Below are 27482 nucleotides of genomic sequence, written 5' to 3' on the forward strand. Positions count from 1 at the left end.
TCTTTTTTTCCTTCTTCCCATTTCCTTCCATCATTTGCCTAAATTTTATTTTTCCCTTAAGGCCCAACCCAAATCCCATTTTCCCCAGGAAGCTTTTGGCTCTTTTGGCCCAGGACCATGTCTTTCTTCTTTGATCTATTACCATTTACTATTATACAACTTACACTTTGTAGCACGCTTAGGTAATGTAATCATTTATGGCCTGTGAGCCAGATCTGGCCTGCTGCCTCTTTTTGCAGAGCCTATGAGCTAAGAATGGTTTTTACGTTAAAATTTAAAAAGGAGAAAAAGAATATTTTATGACATATAAAAATTATATGAAATTCACACTTCAGTGTCCACAAATAAAGTTTTATTAGAATAGAGACCCACTTACTGGCTTATTGTTCAGGACTGTTTTCAAGCGGTAGTGGTTGGCTTGAATCATTTCAACAGAGACCATCAGGCCTGCAAAGCCTAATGTATTTACTATTTGGCTGTTACAGAGAAAGCTTGCAGATCTCTGATCTAGGATCTTAGATTCTCTTTATAATCTCTGCGTAGCTGTTTAAGAAATTTGGAGAGGTCTGCTTCATTAAAGACAATCTTTTCAATGCTAGTTAGCCATTCATTAGAAAGGTGGGGGAAAACAGAAGAATAGGCTGCATAGACTGAGTAGGAGCTAGCCTAGTTAGAAACTGGGTAACTTAGGCAACTGCATCCCATTGGTAAGTGAGAGTCAGAGGATCTCAGGTGGATGGGGGAAAAGACCTGATCTGTCCCCTTCTTCTCTGTTTCTGATTTGGCAGAGAAAGTGTAAAAGCAGATTGGGTGACGTATAGAAGTGTTGAATCACTGTATTGTACACCTGAAAGTAATATAACACTGTATGTTAACTATATTGGAATTTAAAAAAATTGAATTAGTGGGGCGCCTGGGTGGCTCATTCGGTTGAGCCTCTGACTCTCGGTTTTGGCTCATGCCATGATCTTGGGGTCTAGAGATCCAGCCCCACCCTGCGTGGGGCTCCGTGCTCAGCGTGGAGTCTGCTTGAGATTCTTTCTCTCCCTCTCCCTCTGCCCCTTCCCCTGCTCACGCATGCTCTCTCACTCTCTCTCTCAAATAAATAAGTAAAATCTTGAAAAAAAATTTTTTAAGTACTAAGGAAAAAGAAAGAAAATGTAAAAGTACAGAGGAGCTAGCTAGAGAAAGGGTATTTGAGGTCTTATCTGAATCTGGTTATTGAAAAGAGATCAGTGGTTCTTGGCTGAGAGTAGCTCAGCTATTAATGACTCAGTTATTACAGGCCATGAAGGAAATTATCAAAAGGGTGTCGTAGCTGAAGCTGAGAGAGTTTGGTTTTGACTCACTGAGGCTTTATGTAGGCTAAGAGGTTTCACAATGCCTAGAAGTATCACAGACAAGAGAGTTGGAAGGATTTCCTTAAAACAGAAATGAAGGCTAGATATTTAGATAAACAGGAATGGCAGTTGAAGTTATCAGGGAGTTCATGACTTTTCCCTAGGTGTTCTGCTTCTCTTCATCTTGCTCGAATCATATTTTTTCCTTGAAACTTATATGACATAATTGTTTAGTAAAATTCCATCTTCTTGAAAAATAATCTCTACAGATTGGACTGTGGGCTTCACCTTTCACATCCACTCCCTACACCCGCTTGGCCAGTAGACTCTGGTTCTCAAACACGGGCCACCAGATGGGTCGCTCTTTGAATTGGAGGAAGATGCAAGCTAGACTCTAGGAGGCAGGACTTGCAGGCTGAAACCCATTTTATTTTTATTTATTTATTTATTTTTTAAAGATTTTTTATTTATTTGACAGGGAGAGACACAGCGAGAGAGGGAATACAAGCAGGGGGAGTGGAAAAGGGAGAAGCAGGCTTCCTGCGGAGCAGGGAGCCCGATGCGGGGCTCGATCCCAGGACCCTGGGACCATGACCTGAGCCGAAGGCAGTAACGACTGAGCCACCCAGGCGCCCCGGCTGAAACCCATTTTAAAGGCAACAATAGGTGCAAAGTCATAATAAGTAAGTTGTTGCCATAATAAGTGTGTCTCCTTTTTTTATAGTTTCACCATCGTGCCTGGCACAGCGGAGGGCACATTGTCACAGTGAGACTGAATGAATAAGCAGTTGTGTTTTTTGTTCGTTTCTTTTTAAAAAATAAGTTGTGGGATTTTTCTTTTCTTTTCTTTTTTAAGATTTTATCTATTTATTTGAGAGAAAGAAACAGATAGTGACAGAGATAGAGAGAGAGAACACAAGCAGGGAGGAGAGGGAGAAGCAGGCTTCCCGCCTAGCAGGGAGCCCAATGCGGGGCTCAATCCCAGGAACCTGGGACCATGACCCTAGCCGAGGGCAGACCCTTAACGACTGAGCCACCCAGGCACCTCTGAATAAGGAGTTGTAAATTAACTTTGGTGGGGAGCCCATTACCTATTCAAGTGGATGCTAAGGGACCATCTTTTTTTTTTTTTTTTTGGAGAGGATTTTTTTTTTCATTTTGTGGGAGGTAAGACTGATGAATCGTAAAATGTCTTTCTACTCCTAAGATCTGTAATATTCCCAATCAAACAGGCACTTCACAATTTCCCTGTTCTTTGCCACGGAATACGCCACTTGCTTTTTTGTCTGTCTCTCCTCTTCCCTCTCTCTTCCTCTCTTCCTACCGCCTCTCTCTCTTCTTTTTTTTAAGATTTCACTCTTAATCAGACTGCCATCCTACGACTAAACCTTGATCTGCAACATCTCTCGGCTTTACCCCATCCACTCACGGTTTCCTGCTTCTCCTGTACCCTCTTATTTCCTGCCAGCTCTTCTTTCTTCGCTCCCACAAATTCGCACACTCCTTTCCCTCTCTCTCCTTCCTCCTTCGTGCGTTACTCCTGCCTCTTCTCTGCTCGCGCTCCTTCATTTTCCGTGCTCTCATCCCCCGACGGTCTCCCCCTCCCTCCCGCTCTCGGACTGTCTTACCCTAGTTGGGAAATGCAGCAGACCTCTGGGCCTGCCACCATTGGATGCGACGGGCCGTCACTCTGCGGCAGGAGGAGCTCCTATTGGTCGGGCTGGAGGCGGGTACGGCGCTGACTATAAAAGGTGCTCCCCGAGGAGACGCGCGGGGCTGCTCCGACTGGACCGGGTCGGAGGGGGACACCTGGCGGGAACCTGGTCGCCGAGAGCCGGGGTGCGGGTTCCGGAGCAGCGGCTGCCCGCACTAGACTCGGCCCTGCTCGTCAGCCGGGGCGCGCCGCTCGGAGCCCGGCCACTCGCGGCCGTCGCCCGCGCAGCCCCGAGGGCCCCTCGCCGCCCCTGCACGTGCCGCGCCCCGCGCGCCCCGTCCGGCCGCCGCGATGAGCGAGGTGAGCGGCGCTGCGGGCCCCCCGCCCCCACCCCCGCCCCCCGCTCCGGGCGAGCCTGCGGCGGGGAAGCCGTGGCCCGGGTCCCGGGGAGCCCGGGAGGGCGCGGCAGCCGGGAGCCGCGGAGACCTCCGGGGGCGCGCCACTGCCCCTCCCGGGAAGCTCCCACCTCGGGCGCTGGGAAGCGACTGGAAGACGGAGGCTTCAGGCCCCGCACTGTGCAGGGAGCTTTTTTTTTTTTGCGGGGGGGGGGGCTGGCATCAGGCGTGAAGTGGGACTGCGGTCTCAGGCGGTAAGTCGCCTCCTCGGGATTCCACCCTCCGCTTCTGCCTTGCCGCTCTGAGGTCACTCGGGCTTCCCTTCAGTCCCCGGACTTCGGAGAGAAACGCTCGCCTGTACGGTCCTTCTCCGAGGGCCGTGTTGCTCTTGCACTGCTTAGGGAGCCTTCAGCAAGAACTCCCGCCTAGCCCCCTGCGGTGGCCACATTCCCCCTTTTAGGAAGGGGGCATCCCACCCTCCACGCATTCAGACCGGAACCAACCATTGGAGGGACCATGTCTGATATTCCGGAGCCCCTGTAGCGGGGGCATGTCCACTCCTGGAGAGCTGTCCCCTTCCAGAGAGACCTCCCTCTGCAGTGCTTGTTACATCCTAGGTCTTCCTGTCGGGATCCACCGTGTTCATCTGAGCCAGAGCCAGTCCATTAACTGGGATTTTTCTCTTTTCCCAGAACACCATCCATAGGTAGGGAGGGGTCAAAGCAGAGACTTGAAAGGCCTCTTCCATTGTTTGAATGCATTCCGTAGGATCCAGAATCAAGGATCTTCCATCCCAAGTGAAGCCGGTGCGGACGGTAGCATCACAACAAGCCTGCTCCATGCAACCCCATTCCCAGTGCCCAGGATCTTGTGATAAATCCAACTTCTCGGCTATATGCCAGGTCCCAGCCCTACTACTTACTAGCTATGTGGCCTTAGGCCGGTTCCTAAACCTTTCTCTGCTTCAGTGTTTAATCTATAAAATTGGGGTAATACGGATTGTTCTGATTCAGTGAGATAATATATGAAAAGTACTTAGGACATAGCACAGAGGACGCACTCAATCTACTTTAGCTGTTGTTATTCTGTCCCTGTTTCTTCTTTTCTGTTTTGGAATATTACAGAAAATGAGCACAAGCCTTCTCAAGAATACCAGGCTAGTGGGGGGACAGGACCCTGGAGCTGGGTCTCGGTTTAGATCTTTATCTTTAGTAGGAGCTCTGCTGACCTCCCACCAAAAGTTGTCATCCAGGGAGCCAATTAGTGCTGACTGCTATGTTGTCTTGGTTGCCATGTCCACTAAGTTTATCCTGAAAAATTCGGCTAGTCTGGGGGCTGCAGATGAACTAAAGTGGTTTCTAGTCCCTCAGCTGGTTGTGACTGCGACCATGGCAGCCTTTCAGAAAGAAAAGGAAAAAATATATATATATTGTTCAGTCTTCTTTCCTCTTGCTTCTAACATGAGCAGCCGTGATATGAGAAGAGAGGTGCCCTTTGCCCTCTTTTTCACTGAGGGCTGGAGTTCAAGGCCCCCTCTAGAGTTTCTAAATCTGCAAGTTGCAATTCAAGCCATCCCCTGGGAGTTTGTGATCTGAAGGCTATGCCAACATGAAGATGTGTGGTTGGTCTGAGCTTTTGGGGGCAAGTGCACAGACTCTGTAGGACATGCCACAGGCATGTTTCAGCTGTTTCAGCAACAGGGAAAACAGTTTCGTGTTTGAGGGGAAAGTCAGGTCTTGACTTAGTTGCTGAACTTGGCTAGCCTCACTCAGGAGCTCAGCAGAATGATGACAATAGGATCCTTGGATGGGGACTAGCTGTCAGTGTGTGTGCAGGGCTGCCCAGCCTCCAGGCTGTCAGAGTGAGTTGGTTCTAACTAACAATTTAGCTGTCAAAGCTGCCTTCTAATATGGAGCTGAGCCTGGCTTCAGGGATGAGTATTTATAAAATCCAGAAGCAGCCACCTGGGTGTACACAGAGACTAGCTCCTTCTGAGCCAGATCCCCAGAGGGGCTCTGCTTCCCTAGAGGCCAAGACCAGGCCTGTTTTCTTCCTCTTGAAAGAGCTCTGATAAAAAGCGGAAGTATTGCTCAGGGCTCTGGAGCTCTAGGGAGACTCCGACCGCTTCATTTCTCTTGGTGCATCCCCACGGGGCTCCTTGCTCAGGCAGAAGTGCCCAGCCCAGGAAAGCCCTGTGCACCCTGAATCTTATATAAGCTTCACCTCCCCCACCTGCTTTTTTGCTTGCTTCAGAGAAACTGCATGAAATGAGAGGAGTTGGGATCTCGTGAAGAGATTCGCATTTCAACTGAAGAATAAAAACTGGAGAGCAGTCTTCAGACCTGGTGCGACCGAAGAGTAAGGGTGCTGGTGGGGCCGCTGGGGAGGATCTCCAGCTCTACTTTGCCTTCGTGGCTGTTTGCTCTCCCTCAGTACGGCAGCAGAGCATCTCCCTGTCCATGTGCGTGTATATTCGTGCACAGAGGAGCTGCAGGGACTCATCCCCAGCTTGTCGTATTCACAGCTGCAGGCCGGAGTTGATTGCTGTGAATCACAGTCTATCTCTGAGAGTTCGTAACTTTTCGCTAGTTTCAGTGAGGGATGGGAATGGGCGATGCATTCATTCCCTGGGGGCTCTTGCCTGTAATCCCTTGTCATATGGTGGAGCTGTCTGCTTCAAGGTACACTTGTAAGTTCCCCTGTGATCCTGTTGCATTTCTCAACCGGGAGGAGCCCAGCTGGGGGAATCCCTTGGTCTGGCAGTCATTCTGTTGCAATGGGGGTCATGGATGATTGGGAACTGTCCTCATGGTGTCTGTCTTGTGTTTGGGCTGGCAGGGGCTGGACCAAGGAACAGATCAATGAGAAATCTCACTAGGAGAGAGCTTAGAACTGATACCTCCTCCTTTATTATTCTGCTTGCTGTCCTCTTGGGTAATAGGAATGGGATATCACATTTGGGGGATCACATTCTCTTTCCTGTGCATATCTGTCAGAATCCCCACAACGGAAGTTTGGTCAGGTTGTCTTCTGTGAGCCAGGTTTTAGGGAACCTGGTAGGGACTTGGAGGAAATCCAAGTGTCTCTCTCTCTTTGGTATTTTTTTATGATTATGTTTTTTTTTTTTTTTAAGATTTTATTTATTTGACAGAGAGAGACACAGCGAGAGAGGGAACACAGCAGGGGGTGTGGGGGAGGGAGAAGTAGGCTTCCCACCGAGCAGGGAGCCTGATGCGGAGCTCGATCCCAGGACCCTGGGATCATGACCTGAGCCGAAAGCAGACGCTTAACGACTGAGCCACCCAGGAGCCCTATGATTATGGTTCAATTGGACATATAAATAGAAGGGCTAGCTACTTAATATTGGGATGCCTTCCACCTCTGGAAATAATATGTCTTCCAAAGTAAGGGAAACCGGAGCTTGGTTCTAGAACTTGCTCGTCCCTTTCTTAGTCACCGATCTCAGGTTGTTGTCTCTGGCTGCTTGAGCAGGAGCCTCTCATTGGGAAAAGTGGATGACAGTTGTCTTCTAACCGGGGATATGGACGACTCTTTCTCCTAAGCTGGGATCTGTTACCTCTCAGAAGGGCAAGTCTCTGTAAGGGCAGGCACCCATAAATAATGTGGCTGGAGTCCAGATACGCAAACCTGATGCCTCTTTCATGTCTGTCTGTGGAGGGTCTTAACCGATGAACTGGATGGAGATAGGGTTGAAGGGGGAGAGAGAGGAAGAAGGATCAGGTCAGTAATTGTCTTTTCAAGGTAGTGTTCTATGAATGCCTTTCCCTGTTTTCTGTTTTTATGTAGTTCCAAACTGTCTTTCATGAGTCTGTTTTATCATGGAAAAAAAAGTGAACTTGGTTTGCAAAAATTCTTTCAGATAGAAATACAGGTATATCTTTCACCAAGAGACTCTCAAATAATATATCCAGACATTTTAGTGATATAATTTTATTTATTTATTTATTTATTTATTTATTTATTTAAAGATTTTATTTATTTATTTGTCAGAGAGAGAGACAGAACACAAGCAGGGGGAGAGGCAGGCAGAGGGAGAAGCAGGCTCCCTGCTGAGCAAGGAGCCCGATGTGGGACTCGATCCCAGGACCCTGGGATCATGACCTGAGCCGAAGGCAGCCGCTTAACCAACTGAGCCACCCAGGCGTCCCAGTGATATAATTTTAGATTTGTTAAGAAGCCCTAAAGCTCATCTGACCCCATCTTCTCATCTTATAGATGAGGAAACTGAGGCCCAAACCTTATGTAAGTTTACACAATGCTAGAACCAAGACGAGGGGCACAGACTTCTCACAGCAAAAGAATTCCTTAAGAGTCCTTTAATGTGTTACCCCAGTGAGTATAGAATGCTTTATTTTATTTTATTTTTTTTAAGATTTTATTTATTTATTTGACAGACACAGCGAGAGAGGGAACACAAGCAGGGTGAGGGGCAGAGGGAGAAGCAGGCTTCCCGCCGAGCAGGGAGCCCGATGCGGGGCTCGATCCCAGGACCCTGGGATCATGAAGTGAGCTGAAGGCAGTCGCTTAACCGACTGAGCCACCCAGGCGCCCCTAGAATGCTTTAATTTATATGCATCTGTTAAGGAATAGATCGCCAAGTACTTTTTACAGGAAATCTGAGCAGTGTGATTTAATAAATGCTGAACCAGAGGGGAGAGAGAGAGGAGAGACCAGCATGAGATAAGAGTTATCAGCAGTGGACATTTGGGTAGAATACTAGGCAGGACGAGTACTATCCTTCCTGATACAGGATGATGTCTGGTCATCCTGGAAGTGGGTGCTGAAGTGACGTGGGAAGCCTGGAGGCCCCCTTTTGTGGTTCTTAGTTCCTGGTGTCCATCATTGATCCCCATAACTGCAGAGCATCAAGGACCAGAAGGAGCGGTTTTCTTTCTGAAAAGAAAGAAATGAGAGCAATGCTCTTAACTCTAAAGTACTTGACTTGGAGGACCCAGTGCCGGACGTAGAGTTGGTGTCCCTGCTAACCAAATAGGCGCTGAACACTGAGCCCTTCGTTGGGCTCCTTGACTTCCAAGAAGAGTACAAAGGCTTTGGGAGGAAAACTCTAAGAAGGGGGGAACAGGAGAATGTATTTGACCTGCTAAGTAAGTGATGGGAGCCTACTGGGATCCCGGGATCCTAAGTGCATGGTGTTCTACATCCATACCCCGGACCGGCTGCTCAAAATGCCTTGACTTGCCCCAGACTTGTTTTACCCGTAAGAGTAAGCCAAGTGAGAAGCAGATCCGAAACCACTTTTCCTAGGAGATCTGCATCCCTTCAGGTGCCTATAAACCAGTGCCTCAAAACCTGGCCCTTGACCCGTTCTCCTCCCCGAGGTCTCATTCCAGGCTGACTCCTAAAGGCCTGCCCACCTGGTTTCCCAGCTCCCCGCCATGCCCCAGGGAAAAGAGGTTCCGTTTACCACTCTGTCGTCCTTGCTACTGCCTCCCTCCCACACGAAGCCCTCCAGCTGAGTGTTTGCTTTGTCGGCTGTGGGGGGATTAATACGTTTATTTTGGGACATTAACGCCATGGGTGGGATGCACATTGAAGATTATAGTAATAAATGAAGCTTTGGCACTCACTACTCACTCTCCCCCACCCCTGCCCTCAGTGTGGGGTAGAAGGCACAGCTCCAAGCCGTGTGCAGAGCACCACAAATAACCGCTCATTAAACCATGGCAGCCCATGCTGGGGGGAAGGGCCAGGGCTGTTGACTCACTGCGTACCGTGAGCTGGCATGGCCAAGGAACTCTGCCTTGGACTCCGATGGGGGGTTACTGCTATTCCAGGCAACAGGGCTGGAGTAGCTGAGGGGACAGGGGGCTTGGGAGCTTGGACTCTGCTTGGGTTCTATTCCTGTCTTGGGAGGCATCTGAGTTATAAGGTATTTGGGTTGTAGTCCTTATTTGAGGAGAAGAATGTGTGTATATAGAGCCTGAGGGAAGAATTCCTGGTTCTCTTTCTGTTAGTATGTGGAGGGTGACCTTGAACAAGTCTTTCCGAGGCTGTTTGAGGACTGCAGCTGGTTGCTGCACTGGAGGAATTGGAAAGGCTCCAGCCGCGCTCGAAACAGCCGGCTGGGGTCTCTCCCAGGCAGCCGGGCGGCTCCTGGGGCCCCTCGGAAGCCCTGCAGCAGCGACCTTCGTCTAGCATCGGGGGAGGATACGTCAGCAGGGGGAGAAGGGTCCCTGGGGACCCTCTTCGTCACCACTTGGAAGCAGATGCACTCACTCCAGTCCGCCTTCACTTTCTGCACCTCTAAAGCAAGCCGGGAGCTGACAGAGCCTAGGATTTCTGACAATACACCAGCGAGGAAAGGGTCTTTTGGGACTCCTATTTAGGACTTTTAGGATTCAGGCCCTTTGGAGGTTTCCTGCTCTGGACCGCAGGACAGGATTCTGAGTGCCTGTGCCCATTCATGTGAGCCAAGTGACTCCGGCTGAACTGTGTATATGATGTGTTTTCATTTGCAAAGCACCCAAGCCGGATCGTGCAAATCCAGAGTGTGCAGAGGTGCTCCTTTGTTCCTTCTGTTGCTGCCACTGACAACCTGTGATGCTGCTTTTCAGAGCCCCGGGGCAAGAGGGGTACAGGGAAATCTGCGCAGTTTCCCTGCCCCAGGTTAGGTCTCACTTGCTGCTTGGAGCAGAGGGGGTGACACCCTCTTGCCTCTTCTGGTAACCCAGGTTGCTGTGGCAACAGCATCACTGAGGAAAAAGACAAAGAAAGAAAGAAACACAGCCCGGGCGGGAGGCAGGGCGAGCCTGGCCCAGCGGGAGAAGGTCTCTCTTCCCCAGTTACCACTGCCTGTCTGCTCTCAGGCTCTTTGCCGAGACAACACCAAGCAACCATCCCTCTGAGATAGCGGGTAGATTTGCACAACCATCTTTATGATTAAAACAAAAACGTGTGTGTCGTGTCTTAGGGTTCTTTGAAATGTGAACTTTTACGGGGGTTCAGGACACCCCTCCTGTGCACCTGGGAGGGGCTCCAGGAGGCTCCAGGCTCCAGATATGGGCAGCGCCTGGACAGAAGGCGGTTTCTGCCCAGCAGACCATTGCTGGGCCCTTTACCAGAGGCTTAGAGCCCTCGTCAGCATTTCTGGGGACAAACATAGGGAAGATGGAGACTTTGATTTCCACTGTCGGTTTACAGTAAAAAGAGATTGGTTATCAATTTATGTCCAAAAAAAAGAGATTGGTTATGAAGCTCCCACGGCGGCAGAATAAGCCTCAAGGGCCCTTAGAGCAATCCTGGGCATCGTCTTCCTCCTTCAGTTCTACTTAGTGAAGACTGACTCGATGGCCACTTTAGGCTTTGATCCCAGGACCTTAACCACACATTACCCCAGGGACTGGACCTGGTCTTTTTTTTTTTTTTTTAAGATTTATTTATTTATTTTGGAGGGGAGGGAGATGGAGAGAGAGTTTCAAGCAGACTCTGTGCTGAGCACGGAGCATGACCAGGGTCAGTCTCACGGCTCTGAGATCACGACCTGAGCCGAAACCAAGAGTCGAAGGCTAAACCAACTGCACCACCCAGGCGCCCCATCCCCCTTGACCTATTCTTTTTTTTTTTTTTTTTAAGATTTTATTTATTTATTTGACAGAGAGAGACATAGTGAGAGCAGGAACACAAGCAGGGGGAGTAGGAGAGGGAGAAGCAGGCTTCCCGCGGAGCAGGGACCCCAATGTGGGACTCGATCCCAGGGCCCGGGATCATGACCTGAGCCAAAGGCAGACGCTTAACGACTGAGCCACCCAGGCGCCCCTCCCTTGACCTATTCTTATATATAACCCAGAGTTACATTACTTCAAAACAATAACTATTTCAGGGCGCCTGGGTGGCTCAGTCGGTTAAGCGACTGCCTTCGGCTCAGGTCGTGATCCTGGAGTCCCGGGATCGAGTCCCGCATCGGGCTCCCTGCTCGGCAGGGGGTCTGTTTCTCCCTCTGCCCTCTTCCCTCTCGTGCTCTCTGTCTCTCATTCTCTCTCTCTCAAATAAATAAATAAAATCTTTAAAAAAAAACCTAACTATTTCATATATGCTAGGCATTTTACATATATTGTCTCCAGTTCTTTTCACCCTTCGAAATAGTATATTAGCCTTTTCTGCAGTGAGAGATTTGAGCACAGCAAGGCCAAGTGCTTTACCCAATGTCCCACAGCTAGGGATGGCAGAGCTGGGATTTGAAGAGGGTCAGTGCAAATCCAGGATATGAAACCAGATCTGGATAGCTCTACCTAATATGCCGTGGTGCTCCTCCCAGGAATTTGAGGCTCGCGAAATTTTCATTCACATAAATGTGGAGTACCTACTCTATGCAAGACATAGGTTGTTGTTACCATGATATACAAATAAACGGTAACTGTGGACTTTGCTTTGAAGGGAATGGCAATCTGGTGGGTGAGGCGGGTGACGAAGGAAAGGCAAATAAACAGTAGCTCTTATACAGGTAATAGGAAATACACTTCTAGAGAAGTTCTCCTTCATCCTCAGCTCCTTTTCAGGCCCATAGGCTGAGCTGAGGAAAAGCAGTGAGCTGGCTTCTGGTATCTCCACCATTTCCGAACCGGTGATGCTGAGGCCCTCAGCAACCTGGAAACAACTTTGATTTCAGAAACCTAGATGCAGTGGCAAAAAGAACAGAGTGGGGGCGCCTTTCAGTCATCCCACAAATATGGGGTGCATATCATGTGTAAGGCCTTTGCTAGACCCTGGGGGTACAGCAGTGAAGAAGATACATAGAGCCCCCACCTGCAAAAGAACTTGCACAGAAATGGAAGAGAATACATTCAGTATCTAACCACGGAATTAATTTAGTTACACGAGTAATAAGTGCTGCCAAGAAGAAATCTGGGTGCTATTAAAACATAACGAAGGCCCTAGATGGGACGCCTGGGTGGCTCAGTCAGTTAAGTGTCTGCCTTCAGCTCAGGTCATGATCCCAGGGTCCTGGGACCGAGCCCCACATCAGGCTGCCTACTCAGTGGGGATCCTACTTCTCCCTCAGCCTGCTGCTCCCCCTGCTTGTACTCTCTCTCTCTCTGACAAATAAATAAATAAAATCTTGAAAAAAAATGAAGGCCCTTGCTGAATCTGGGGAGCTGAGAAGAGCTTCCTGGGAGGAGCCCTTGAGGGGAGCTCTGTAAGATAAGCAGGAATTAACTAAATAAATTACTAAAAAAAAGAGAACCATGTGCCAAGGTCCTGAGATGGGAAGGGACAAGGTATGTTCCAGAGACAAGGTTACTGAAGTAATCAGAGGCTGCAAACGTAGGGCCCTTATGACCACATTAAGGATTTTCTTTATCCTAAGGGCATCAGTAACCACTTGGGCTATTGCAGTGGTCCACGTAGGAAACAGCTGTGTGAGGGCCGTCGCAGTGGGGAGAAGTGAATGGAGTAAGAGATGGGAGATAAAGTTAACAGGAGTTAACACCCAACTGGATATGCAATGTGACGGGAAGAAGGTGTGAAGGATGCTTTCCAGGTTTCTGGCTTGTACAAGTAGATGAGATAGAGAATATTTGCAGAAGATTAGGTTGGGTCAGTAGAATTATGAATCCAGTTTGAGACTCATGGAGTTTGAGGTTTGTTTTTTTTTAAGATTTTTTTAAAGATTTTATTTATTTGAGGGAGAGAGAAAGAGCATGTGGGGGGGCGGGCAGCAAGAGAGGGACAAGCAGACTCTATGCGGGGATCAGTCCTACAACCCTGAGATCATGACCTGAGCCGAAATCAAGAGTCGGTCACTTAACCGACGGAGCCACCCAGGTGCCCCTAAAGTTTGAGGTGTCTGTAAAACATCCGGTGCAGGTGTCTTAGAACACGAAGGAGAGGTCTGGGATAGAGATGTGCATTTGAGCCCTCAGTGGCCTGCTCTGCTGCTCTGTGTGGTAGCCACTAGCCCCATGTAGCTGTTCTCCTTATTAATTATTTAATGAACAATGATTGACTTATTTTTTTTTTAAGATTTTATTTATTTATTCATTAGAGACAGAGAGAGGCAGAGGGAGAAGCAGGCTTCACGCGGAGCAGGAAACCCGATGTGGGGGCTCGATCCCAGGACCCTGAGATCATGACCTGAGCCGAAGGCAGACGCTTAACCATCTGAGCCACCCAGGCACCCCAATGATTGACTTATTGATTAAAATTAAATAAAATTATCAATTTTATTCCCCGGTTGCACTAGCCACATTACAACGTATTCAACAGCCGCAAGCATCTAGTGGATGCCATACATCAGACAGCACAGGTAGAAAACATTTCGATCATGGCAGAAAGTTCTATTGCAGTTCTCCTGCACACTTCTTCTGTCATGGGCCAGATACTAAATATTTTTCGCTTCGTGGACCATATGGCCTCTGTTGCAACTATTCAGCTCTGCTGATGTGGTGCCAGAGATAAGACGTAAACAATGGGTATGGCTGCAAAACTCTATTTACAAAAACAGGCTAGAGGCCAGATTTGGCGGGGGGCTGTGGTTTGTCAACCCCCATGCTGCTGGACGGAGCCGGTATAAATGATAACAAGTCATAGGTACAGATAGGATCACCTAGGAAGAGAGAACAGAAGGGAGCCTAGCTCTAAACCTGGAGAGTCTCCAATACTTAAACATTGGGAAGAAATGCCCAGAAAGGTAGGAGAAAATCAGGGAAAACTATGATGCCTCAGGAGCCAGGGAAAGAAGATGGGAGAAGAAGGTGACATGACTGAGCGTCAAATGCCTCAAGAGGTCAAGCCAAATGGAGCTTGCCCCTTTGCATTTGACTTGGTATCAGAGAGAGTATTGGTTATCAGAGAGAGCACTGGAGTTTCTGGGAGTAGGAGGGGGGACAAGTGAGGCTGAAGTGGGGTGGAGAGTGTGGGAGCTGAGAAAGTGGGAGACAGTAAGTGTTCAGAGGGCTCAGCTATGAAGAGAAGGGAGCTGGGAGAGGCCTCCCCGCCCCCCCTCGCCCCGTACACCTTTCTCCCCTGCCTTTCTAAGTGCTCCTTCTCAGTCTTGGCCAACCTCTTGACCTCTCCTTCGCTGTTTTTCACACTTAAAACATTAAGGTATAATTTCTATGCAGTATAATGTGCCCTTATCAGTGTATAGTTCTATGAACCTTTTTTTTTTTTTTAAGATTTATGTATTTAAAAAAGATATTATCTTTGAGAGAGGGAGAGACAGACAGGGTGTGCAGGGGGAGGAACAGACAGAGAGGGAGAGTGAGAATCCCAAGCAGACTCCCCACTGAGCACAGAGCTGACGTGGGTCTCAATCTCAAGACCCTGAGCTCATGATCGGAGCCCAAATCAAGAGTCAGACACTTGGGGCGCCTGGGTGGCTCAGTCGTTAAGCGTCTGCCTTCGGCTCAGGTCATGATTCCAGGTCCTGGAATCGAGCCCCGCATCGGGCTCCCTGCTCAGCGGGAAGCCTGCTTCTCCCTCTCCCACTCCCTTTGTTTGTATTCCCTCTCTCGCTGTGTCTCTCTCTGTCAAATAAATAAAAAAAATCTTAAAAAAAAAAAAAAAGGGTCAGACGCTTAACCGACTCAGACTCAGCCACTCAGACGCCCCAGGTCTGTGAACTTGACAAACATGTAGTCATGAAACCACCACCACAATCAAGATACAGAACAGTTTCATCATCCCCAAATTCCCCACTTCCCCTTTGTAGTCACCCCCCCTGTGACCTCAGCCTTTATCAGGCACTGAATTGATCTTTCTGCTTTCGCTATAGTTTTGCCTTTACAAGAATGTCATAAAATTGGGTCTTGCTTCTTTCACTTAGCCTCATGCTACTTTTTTTTTTTGTGGGGCTTGAACTCACGACCCAGAGATCAGGATTCACATGCTCTGCCGACTGAGCCAGCCCGGTGCCCCTAGCATAATGCATTTGCGGTTCATCCACATGGTTGTGTGTATCAGTAGTTTATTCCTTCTTTTAATTGCTGAGTAGTATCATATAGTATGGATGGACCACACTTTGTTTATCGTTCCTCAGTTGAGGGACATTTGGTTTGTTTCCAGTTTTTGGTGATTATAAGTAAAGCTGTTAGAAACATTCACTTACAGGTTTATGTGTAGAGGTTTTAATTTCACTTGAGTAAATACCTAGGAGTAGGATTGCTGGTGTTAGCAATAAAAGTGTGCTTAACCTGCCAAAGTAGCTCCACCATTTTGCATTCCCAGCAACAATGTATGAGAGCTCCAGACACTCCATATCTTTGCTAGCACATGGCATTATCATTTTAAAAGAACCATTCTAATAGGTATGTAATGGTATCTCAGTGTTATTTTAATTTGAATTTCCCAAATGACTAATGATGTTATATATCTTTTCTTGTGCTCGTTTGTCATCCATGTATCTTCTTTGGTGACATGTCCAAATATCCTGCCCATTTTTGCAAATTGCATTCATGTTACCAGGATTTGAAAGCTCTTTATATATCCAGGATACAAGTCCTTTGTCAGATATATGATTTGCAAATATTTTCTTCCAGTCTGTAGCTTGTCTCTTCATTCTCTTAGGAATGTCTTTCAAAGAGCAGTTCTTGTTAAAAATAGAGCTACGCTATGATCCAGCAATTGCACTACTAGGTATTTGCCCAGAGGATACAAAAATACAGATTCAGAGGGGTACATGCACCCCAATGTTTATAGCAGCATTATCTATACTAGCCAAACTATGGAAAGAGCCCAAATGTGCATCGACTGAAGAATGGATAAAGAAGATATAATGCATATATATATGCTTTGCTACTTCTTAGCCATATGACTCTCTCTCTACATATATATATGTGTGTATATAATAATGGAATATTACCCATCAAAAAGAATGAAATCTTGCAATTTGCAATGACGTGGATAGAACTAGAGTGTATTATGCTAAGTGAAATAAGTCAGTCAGAGAAAGACAAATACTATATGATTTCACTCATATGTGGAATTTAAGAAACAAAACAGATGAACCTGTGGGAAGGGGGGAAAAGAGAGAGAGAAGGAAGCAAACATAAGAGACTCTTAATGATACAAAACAAACTGAGGATTGATGGAGGGAAGTGGGTAGGGGATGGGCTAGATGGGTGATGGGTATTAAGGAGGGCACTTATGATGAGCCCTGGGTATGTATGTAAGTGATGAATCACTAAATTCTATTCCTGAGACCAATATTACACTATATGTTAACTAACCAGAATTTAAATAAAAATTTGAAAAAACAACAAAACAAAACAAAGAGCAGTTCTTAATTTTGACAAGGTTTAATTTATAATTTTTTTCTTTTATGAATTCTACCTTTGGTATGTCTAAGAAATCTTTGCCTACCCCAAGGTTTCAAAGATTTTTTTCTATATTTTCTTCTAGAAGTTTTATAGTTTTAGGTTTTGTATGCATTTGGAGTTAATTTTTGTATGAAGTGCAAGGTTTAGATTCAGTTTTTTTGGTTGTTGGGGGTTTTTTTGCATGTGGCTATTCATATTTTTTTAAAAGATCCCTCTGACCTTTAAATATTGAGGTTCCTCAATGCATGGTCCTAGGCCTGCTTCTTTTCCCTCTAATGGTAGTTGAAGAAGGAATTCAGATTGAGGAAGCCTTCTTTTCCTTTTTTAAAAAGAGGGAGAGGTTTTATATACGAGAGTGAGGGGAGTTGATTGTAAGGACTCCTGAGAAGGAGGAAGGAGAATGGGATCTTAAGCTCAGATGGAAGGAGAGGAATTCATCCAAATGCTGATGAATGCCCTGGGAGGAGGTGTCATCCAGGGAAAGGGAGGCCGTGGCCATGTCAGATCCCTCTCGGCACTCTCCAAGCCTTTCTTTAGGCTAACAGGCCTTACCTACCCTTTTCCTCCTTCCTCTGTGCGGAGGGAGAGTCCACAACTTCGAACTGCAGAGGAAACAAGGGTATATTCACAGGGGCCCGGCAGCCACCGCCAGGATGACGGAATGGAACATTGTCAGGCCCAGAGGTGAGGAGAGAAGGAATATAGGAAGGTAGGCAGGGGAAAAAGTAGAGCCCTTTGGGGAAAGGCGAGAGCAGATGGGCCTGAGGGTTGCTAATTAGTGTTTGGTGCGTGTTGAGAAGTGAGAAACATTGAGTCCTGTGTGCGCGGTGAGGCTGAACTGAACCAAGCTCCAAGCTCACTAGAAACGTGGAACAGCAGACCTGAATGTGGGTGAGGGAGTCATTTGGAATGGAAACCAGTGGGATGGTCCTACCCACGGAATTCTCAGAATCTGAAGGGCTAGCATCTGGCCCTGGGAGTGACGAACATACCCTCAGGTGATAGCTGTCGCCCAGGGGTCAGCCTAGTGTGTGCCAGGAGGCCCACCGAACACATGTCAAGATAAAAGGCAGAATCAGGGTTCTGAGTCAATAGGCATGGTCTGGGATCAGGTTCTGTAATAACAGGTAAGATTTCCCCATAATGGGCGGACATGTTCCCGGTAGAGCACACGTGAAGAAAGTGCTGGGGATTGTGGATTGAGAGTGGGAATGGTAGGAAGTCACGATCCCTAGGACTTTCCTTCCTACCTTTCTTCCTTGGCTAGACTTGAGGAGATAGCATAGCATGGTGTTCAAACGCATGGACTCTGGAGTCAGACTGTCCCCTTTTTTTTTTTTTAAAGATTTTATTTATTTATTTGACAGAGAGAGACACAGTGAGAGAGGGAACACAAGCAGGGGGAGTGGGAGAGGGAGAAGCAGGCTCCCCACTGAGCAGGGAGCCCAATGTGGGACTCGATTCCAGGACCCTGGGATCATGACCTGAACTGAAGGCAGTCACTTAACCGACTGAGCCACCCAGGCGCCCTTTTTTTTAAGATTTTATTTATTTATTTGGAGAGAGAGAGCATGAGAGGAGGGGCAGAGGGAGAGAGAGAAGCAGACTCCCCACTGAGCAGGGAGCCCGACGCTCCATCCCAGGACCCTGGGATCATGACTCGAGCCAAAGGCAGACGCTTCACCGACTGAGCCACCCAGGGGCCCCATGGAGTCAGACTGTCTTGATTCAAATTCTGGCTTTGCTACTTCTTAGCTGTATGACCGTAGGCAAGTTAACGAACCTCTCTTACTTCAGTTTCCATGCCTGTAAAATGAGAATAGTTACAATAGCCCTCTTATGGGGCTGTTATAATGACTCACGTGCCAGTGTTTATGAAGTGTGTAGAGATGTGACTGGCACATAGAAGGTATGACACATGTGGTTATTAACAAGGCCAGGGGAGGTGGCTTGCTGCAGTCTGGGATCTCTTCGTGTTCTCCTGCTGAGTCCTATGAGGAAAAGGAAGGACTTGCTAACCCACTTCGCTGTTGTTATTACAGGTCAGAAGAGCTCAGTGTTGAAAGAAGCAGAAGAGCCCCTGAGAGTTTGTAATCCATACCTGGCTAGGATGTGAGGCAGAGAGAGGCTGAGAAACCCTCCCTGGTCACAGCTCCTGTGGGTTAGCATCGATCCTGTGGAGGTGTGAGTTTGTGGGAGAGATGCTCTTACGGAGCATGTGGTATCTGGTTCACCCAGAGCGGACCTCCGTGCCTCCTTGGTTTACCCACAGTGCAGCTAGTCTGATTGCTTACAGGTGATGTACCAGAGGACCTTGATTCATCAAAAATCGCTGAGTTTCTGGAAAACAAACAGAGGGTTGGGGCAGAGACCAGGGACCAGGAAAGGGCTGAGAACTATAGAGAGTGTGGGAGCTAACAACCTGTGATCTAACCGTCCCCACCCCCAACCTCAGCAAATCACCAAAAACTAAATCTAGAAATCCCGTGTTCTGAGTGGCTATTTTGAGAACTGGCTGGAGAGGGTGGAGGGAGGAGGGGCAGGAGGTAGAAGACTCAGCATAGTGCTTTTCAGCAGAAGGTACGAGGGAGATTTCAAGGGGGCATGGTGAGCAATAGGGGTCTTCTCCTCCTTATAGCACCCTTTTCTGGTCTCCCCAGCGCCCGCTCATACGTTTAAGCCAAATGGAGCTGGGAAGCCCTGGAGGACCAGACAGCAGCTGAGCCATGACTCCATTCCAGGGTCGGTAATGTCAGGGGAGACTCAGGAAGGGGGACAGCCTGCTGGGTGGAGGGAAGCGTGGCCCGGGTGGTTCTGTCCTGACACATATTCGGGCTTGGGGGATGCTCAAGATTAGCTGATCCGAGAAGCAAAGTAGAGGAAGAGACAGCCATCGGAGGGGAGATATTTAGAATTGGGACCAGATTTTCCTCCAAAGGGGAGGGGCTGGGGTGAGAGAAAAGAGTCGGCGGATTAAGGGAACAGGCTTAGAGTCAGACAGAGGGATAACAAAGCAAGGTCAGAGTCTCGATTGCTGGCAATCGAGAAAGTAGGATTTAAAGTCAGAGATCATGGGACTATAGAATTTGCCTCTTGACCCCTAACCCTCTTGTCTGGACTATCGACTGTTAGCCTATTACCCATCCATGGCCTGCTTTTGCGGTATGGGCGAACCTCTTGTGATGACGGCGTACCAGAGTGGAGCGTGTCAAGTAGGTGACTGCTGGGCCATTACATCAATCGTGTGCAAACAAATAAATAAATAAATAATGACTATGACCACAGGAAGATCATGGGGGAAGAAAGCAATGACCTGCTGGTCTCCCAGGAATCTCAGGAACAACCTTTCTTTTCATGGATCCTTTCTTTTGGTCAAAGGGGGACTAGCAAGAATTCCATAGAGTTTCGGGAACACTTTTGTGAATGTTCTTCCAGGCTTTTAAATAGATAGATAGATAGATAAGCAGTCTATATCTTTTACAAAATTGGACCATATCAATCTACATCCTACTTTTAAAAATAATAATTTTGTTTTACTTTAAATTAATATTTTCTTTTTTCCCCCTAACTTTTTATTAGAAAAAATGTATTGCAGTTGAAAGAATAAGAGTTCAGTGCGCATCCATATGCTTTTCACCTAGATTCAATCATTATTAGCACGTTACCATATTTGGGCGAGCATGTGACAATATTCCATCTTGTGGGAATAGTAGAGCTTGGTGGTTTGAATGTGGAGTCCGCTGCTCTGGGTCCCAAAGCCAGTTCTGCTGGTTTCTAGCAGTGTGGCTTGACCTTGGACAAGATCTTTAGCATCTCAAAGCCTGTTTCCTCAACTATAAAATGCGGATGATACCTCGGAAATTTCAGAGGATTCAATGGGATAATGTTGAGCATGTAATAAATTCTCAGTAAATATTGTTTGGGTACTTGTTTTATCTCTTCACTCAGCCTGGAAGTTAGGGACAATCTCTTAACTGGTTTCACTTTAAATCCATGTTCATTACCCTCATGTGGGCCCTAAGTGCTGCCTGGTAATCCTACCTACCATGTCTCATCGTTCACTCTCTTACTTTCTTACATGATTATCTCACTCTTTCTCTTTTCTCCTCACACCTTTTTTTTTTTAATATTTTATTAATTGATTTGAGAGAGAGAGAGAGAGAACACAAGCAGGGGGAGCAGCAGACAGAGGGAGAGGGAGAAGCAGGCTCCCCGCCAAGCAGAGAGCCCGATGTGAGGCTCAATCCCAGGACCCTGGGATCATGACCTGAGCTGAAGGCAGACGCTTCACCAACTGAGCCACCCAGGCGTCCCTAAAGTGATTTCTTAGAAACAGGTCAAACCATGTTCCCTCTGCCCCAAACTTTGTAATGCTTTTCCATCAACTCAGAAAAAAGTCCAAGCCTTTGCTCTGGTCCAGAGATATTCATATTCTGGCCACCCACCCAACTTCATTTCTTCTGCTCTCTCCCTTATTCACTCAGCTCCAGCCGTGGTGGTTTTCTTACTCTTCCTTGAACATAACCAGGCACAAAACCTGCTTCAGGGACTTTCCACCTCATGTTTCATCTGCTTAGAAGGCTTTTCTCCTACACACTGACAGGACTTCCTTTTATATGTTACTGAAACCTCTGCTCAAATGTCACTCATCAGAGAGGCCTTCCTAGACGGCGCTGTTTTATTTTCCTTCTTGGAACGTGTCAAGCTGGCATAGTTGTTTAATGAGTTCAGGAACTTTATTTTGCTCACTGCTGTGTCCCCAGTGTCTAGAATAATACTTGGCATGTATGAGGCCCTGACATCTTGGTTGAATAAATGAATCTCGTGTTTCTTCTATACCCTATAAGTGCATAGAACAAAACACAAGTAAGTGGCTGATAAATATTTATCAAAATCGGGTCTAAATGGCATAATCTACATAACATAAACTGGATTCTATCAGCTTATTAAAGCAGAGCCCTGATATCTGGCAGTCATTCAACCAAGGTTTGCATCAGTAAAATGAGGGAGAATGCTGTATACTCCACTGAACTATTCTAAGGATGCGATGGCAAAACCTTCGTGAGAAGCCTGTATTTTAGCAAATAGCAAGTACTCAAATTGTGAAATGAGTAAACAGACTCCAAGGGTACCTAGGAGCCCACAGGCGTGACTCTCTCTCAAGATCAAGTGTACCTTGAGATAGGAATGTCCAGATGGAGCAGCTCTATTGATATAATTCCAAGGAAGGGGAATTCCTATTATTTTAAATTTAACTCTCCATCTGGACAGAGAAGCTAGAAAAAAGCACACATATCAGTTGATTAATCCAATTTCAAATTCATGGCCATGACCTTAGGAGGGGCCCCAGTGCTTCCCAGCAATGGGAATATTACTGTTCCCTAGTTCATTCACTTTCTTACTTTGCTTAAATGAGTATTTCATACTTTCTTTCCCCCTTCTTTCCTTCAAGACCTCTTCCCTTCTCCTCTTGGATGATGACCTTGTTACCTATTTTACTTCAAAAACAGAAGCAATGAGAAGAGACCTTGCAAATGTCCCCACCTGCCTGCCTCTGGGCCTATAAGATCTGCCTTCCCTCCAGTTACTGTGGGTGATCTGTGCTTAGCTCCTGTTCAGGGCCACCCACTATTTAGGCACTAGATCTCACCCCCTTTCTCTTCCAGCAAGGATCCTCTTTCTTTCTTTCTTTCTTTTTTTTTAAGATTTTATTTATTTATTTGACACAGAGAGAGAGATAGTGAGAGATAGTGAGAGCAGGAACACAAGCAGGGAGAGTGGGAGAGGGAGAAGCAGGCTTCCCACTGAGCAGGGAGCCCGATGCGAGGCTCGATCCCAGGACGCTGGGATCATGACCTGAGCCGAAGGCAGATGCTTAACGACTGAGCCACCCAGGCGCCCCAAGGATCCTCTTTCTGTCCCTACAGTTTGCCCTTCTCTACTGAATCATTTTCTTTCTTTCTTTCTTTTTTAGATTTTATTTATTTGAGAGAGAGAGAGAGAGAGAAGGAGCATGAGCAGGGGGAGGGGCAGAGGCAGAGGGAGAGGGAGAAGCTGACTCCCTGCTGAGCACAGAGTCTGATGTGGGGCTCGATCCCAGGACCCTGGGTTCATGACCTGAGCTGAAGGCAGATGCTTAGCCCACTGAGCCACCCAGGCGCCCCTCTACTGAATCATTTTCATAAAACACAATCATTCTATAATTTCTGCCATCTTAAGTGAAATCTTCTCATGCCCATATCCCCCTCAAACCACGGTCCCACCCCCATTTTTGGGGAACTCCTTCTCTCTTTGCTGTTTCAATCTCTCTCCTCCATTTCCCTCATGAACCTACTCTAACCAGACTTTTGCTCCCTTCCTCCACTGTGACTTCTCTTGTCAAAGCCACCAGTGATTTCCACACAACAAAACCCAGTGGTCAATCCCCAGTCTTCATCTTACTTGGCCTACCTGCAGAATTAGACACAACTAATCACTCTCTCCTGCTTGAAATAGTTTCTTCACATGCTTTCTAAATTCCTATACTCTCTTGGCTTTTCTCCTACCTGACTTCTCAATTTTCCTTACTGATTTTTCCTCATTTCTACAACCTCTCATCACTGGAATGCCCCAGGATTTGACCCTTTTCTCTTTATCTGATGGTGATCTCACAGTCTGATGGCTTTAAATGTCATCCATATGTTAATAAAGGCCTAATTTATATCTCTAGGCCAGATCCTGCTCCTTAACTCCTCTTGAATATCCAGCAGCTTATAAAAGCATCTCCTCTTGAGTAATTAATAGGCCTCTCTTTTTTCCTAAAACCTGCTGCTCCTGCTGTCTTCTCCATTTCGGGAAACAATTCTGTTTTTTTCAGTTCCTCAGGCCAAACACTTTGGAGTCATCCTTGACCCCTTTCTCAAAATGCCACTTATCCCATCAACCAGTCCCTTTGGTCATAGCTTGGAAATATACCCAGGATCGAACCACGTCTCACCACCTCCACCGCCACGGTGCTGACCCCAGCAACCATTACCTCCTGCCTAGTTGTCTGCAATAACCTCCTAGCAGGTTTTCCTGCTTCCTCCCTCGTGCCCGCTTTGTGCAAATTGATGGTCTCCGGTGCCTTCTCATCTCACTTATAAAAGTCGAACTCCTTAAGAGGACTCCCGGGGCTCTACGTCATCTGCCCACCCTAGTTATCTCTGATCTGGTCTCCAGCCCCCTTCCTCCTGCTTCCTTCCTCTCTCCACTCCAGCTGCATCGGTCTCTTGCTATTCCTCAAATAAGCTCATCTCACTTCCACCCACGGTCATTGGAAGCTTCTGCCCGGACTCGGGTAACCCTTCTTCACTTATCTCTTTTAGCTTTTGGCTCAAATGCCACTTTCAGACAGAATTTTCCTGACCACTCTGTATAAAACTGTGTTTCTCCATTCCCACAAGCACTCACCACCCGCTTCCCTGTCTTTTCTCTGTAACACTTACCACCACCTAACCTAATATTTTATTAGTCTCTCTGTGTACTAGAATGTAAACTCCATGAGGGCAGGGGTTTTGTCTGTTTTGTCCTCTGCAATGTCCCTAGCACCAATAAATGCTTGTTGAATGAATTTTAATGACTTTTCTCCCTCTCTCTGATCTTCAGACCCACTTCTTCAAAAGATTAAGGAGTGCACCTGGTGATAGGAGGACTTTAAATTGTTGATGATGAGTCTAAAGGGATGGCACCTTAATACTTCTATGAATATCTAATACTCTGATTTCTCTTTTCCAGCTTAATACCAAAACATCCCCAGCAACCAACCAGGCACCTGGCCCAGAGGAAAAGGGTGAGTGGGGTTGGCCCAGGTGGTTTGTAGAGTGGGTAATTACAGAGATATGAGGACAGGTAGGGCTATAAGTCTGGAAGCTCCTAGAGTGGGATGTAATTGGAATAGGAATATGGACAAGTGAAACAAAGCATTAGGTTAGAACCACTATACCTGTAGGCTTTCTTCCACTTTTTCCTAAGAAGTAAACCTACCAGTATTTACTCCTTGATTGTGGAAGCTAGCTCTGGAGTGCTTGGAAACAGGCACTGTGATAGGAAGAGGCTCGTGAGATAATCCAGCCACTGTCTCAATCAGAAATTGAGGGAAAATGGGGCGCCTGGGTGGCTCAGTTGGTTAAGCGACTGCCTTCGGCTCAGGTCATGATCCTGGAGTCCCTGGATCGAGTCCCGCATCAGGCTCCCTGCTCGGCAGGGAGTCTGCTTCTCCCTCTGACCCTCCCCCCTCTCATGTGCTCTCTCTCATTCTCTCTCTCAAATAAATAAATAAAATCTTTTAAAAAAAAGAAATTGAGGGAAAGCTGGGGAAAGTCAATATGCTCTGGGACTCTGAGTTGTAAGACTGAGGAATAAGTGATGACAGAAGACATTTGTCATCTTGGTCTAAGAGTAGCAAAGCTCCTAAGTAACTAGAGCTAGTTCTCAGCCTCAGTACCCTGACTCAAGCTTCCAGGAGAGTGATCAGGCATTATTGGTCCTAGCAAAGACTGGAGAACCTCCCAGAGCCCAGCAGGAAGTGGACCCTAACCACTGTATTTGGGGCCTGGAGAAAGGTGCAGGGGCAATGCCGGTTTGCTCATCAGTGAATCTCTCAACTCTCTGCAGGGAAAGCTGGTGCTGCCAAGAAGGCTGAGGAGGAGGAGGAGATCGACATTGATCTGACAGCTCCAGAAACGGAGAAGGCTGCCCTTGCTATTCAGGGCAAGTTCCGGAGATTCCAGAAAAGGAAAAAGGATCCTAGCTCCTGAATAACCAGCCTTGTCCTTCACTCTCTCCCTTTTCTCCCCTTCGCTGCAGTTCTGACTCCTATGTGTCTTTGTCTCTTTGTCCCTCTAGCCTCTTGTTGAGGCAAGTTCAATCCTTATATATTATTTTCTCTGGTCCCCCCCAAGCCATCGCAACAGTGGAGGCACAAGGAACGTGGGGGAGGATGAAGAATTCAATTGGCAGCCACTTGCCTGAGGGTAGACCAGTTTGTCCTTGGGACAAGCCTCCTTGACCAGCACCTATGTCTGCCCCATGAGGTTGAAGAGCAAGAGGCTTTGAGGTTGAGAGAGGGACCCCTGGCAGTCGGCGGGGGGGGGAAGCAGTCAGAGTAGGGTGCCTGAGGGGGGGCCTAGGCACTGTTCCGCCAGTTACAACAGTCACACTTCAGGTAACGTGTTTCTGCTCTTCACATCCTTCTGCACCAACACATCCTCCTTCCCTCCTATGAGCTAAGCGACCGTGGGGACCGGAGCCTCCCTCTCCTCGAGGCCAACCCAGATCAAGCACCTTCCACATTAGTGCATGCTGAGTAGATGAGTTCCAAGGCAGGGAGCCTGGGACGGGTGGAGGCCAGAGAAAGTTGCCTTCACCGTCCAGTCTAGGACCATCAGGGGCAGAGGCAGAAGAGGTTTCAAAGGGCCGCGGGCAGGGAGATGGGCCTAGAGTAGATTTGGGGGGGAAAGAGAGGTAAGGGCAGGGAGCTTTCTGGAAACACAGCTACTGCCGGTAGACGTGTACTAGACAAAGGATTTCTGCTACCCTGCCTACCTCTAACTTCCCAAATCCAGCCATCCCTAGAGGCCGCGCCAACCAAGGGACCCCTGTAGTTTCCACCTGCCCCACTGCGGAGTCAGAGCAGAAGTGGAATAGCCACTCTGTGTGATTCGAGCATGTTTAATCATGATTAAAAAAGAAAAAACCCCAGTGGGGTCATCTAACCTCTACTTCTGCTTTTTTCTTGGGAGGAATGCGAATGTAAGCCTGAGCTGGCCTCAAGGAGGGTGGGAGACTGACCGCATGGACCACACCCTGGCACAGGAACTGAACATGTAGACTGAAGCCCACCCCTGCCTCCCCCGCCCCCGGACCTTGCCCTCACCTTGATTCACCGCCGACACGGTCTCTGTCTGAGGCTGTCACCGCCCCTGTGCACACCTGTGAGGCTGCTCATCACCTCCCCGCTCACCTTCCGGCTCAGAGCACGCTTGGGATCTATGCCTTGGAAAACAAACCCAACCTTCCTTGCTCCCTATCCCCAAATGACCTGTCCACCCTGTCCCCCCTGCTCTGTCTTCCTCCCACATTCCCTCTCCCTCCCACTGTTTCTCTAACTTAGGGGAAGGAGAAGATGACTCTGGATCTGAGAGAGCACCACTGACGTGCTGAAGATTTTAAACCGTGAATTAAATAAAATGATGGCATTCAGGGCCGCTTGCACTGCTGAGAAATGGTCTCTATACAGTGAAACTGGAAGCTGAACACTGGAAGATCAAGCAAGAAAAGCTCATTCTCATACACTCTCTTCACTTCTTAACATTCACCCTTCCTTTCCTGATTCAAGAATACAGGAGCTGAGGGGTGCCTGGGTGGCTCAGTCGGTTGAGCGTCCGACTCTTGATTTCAGCTCAGGTCGTGATCTCGGGGTTGTGGAATCGAGCCTGCGTGGAGCTCTGTGCTCAGCGGGGAGCCTGCTTGAGATTATCCCTCTCCCTCTGCCCCTCCCCTCACTAAAAAATACATACATACATACATACATAAAGTCTTAAATTAACAAAAAGAATGCAGAAGCTGAAACCATGTAGCAGCTGGGAGTAGGAAGCAAGGGACAATATCCCTGGAAGGCAACCTATATCCCAAAGTTGATCCTTGCCTAGCAAGCCCGGGGCTACAGGATATTCCATGGATATGAGATGGGTGTTGGCCGGGCCTCAGCTTGGTCTGCCCCTGTGGACGTTGAGGTAAGACAGGTGCTCCCTTTTCCCGGTGATCTGGGCTTCTG

The 27482-nt window shown here is 47.7% G+C and overlaps 1 protein-coding gene across 2 annotated transcripts; it reads left to right on the top strand.

Annotated features, from left to right (window-relative positions):
• The first annotated feature begins 3096 nt into the window (after positions 1-3096).
• Positions 3097-26923, top strand: PCP4L1 (Purkinje cell protein 4 like 1). Of its 2 annotated transcripts, XM_045876771.3 has the most exons (4): positions 19399-19429; positions 19820-19899; positions 24443-24497; positions 25322-26923. In XM_045876771.3, the coding sequence occupies exons 1-4, from the start codon at positions 19414-19416 to the stop codon at positions 25462-25464; spliced, it is 294 nt and encodes a 97-aa protein (XP_045732727.1). In that variant the 5' UTR covers positions 19399-19413; the 3' UTR covers positions 25465-26923. The 2 variants fall into 2 exon arrangements, with proteins under 2 accessions (XP_045732728.1, XP_045732727.1); XM_045876772.2 differs by lacking the exons at positions 19399-19429; positions 19820-19899 and adding an exon at positions 3097-3354.
• Positions 26924-27482: the final 559 nt, after the last annotated feature.

This window comes from Mirounga angustirostris, unplaced genomic scaffold (assembly GCF_029215605.1).
Source record: "Mirounga angustirostris isolate CCGP_5_RB_7025 unplaced genomic scaffold, mMirAng1.0.hap1 SCAF_6, whole genome shotgun sequence".
Taxonomy (NCBI): domain Eukaryota; kingdom Metazoa; phylum Chordata; class Mammalia; order Carnivora; family Phocidae; genus Mirounga; species Mirounga angustirostris.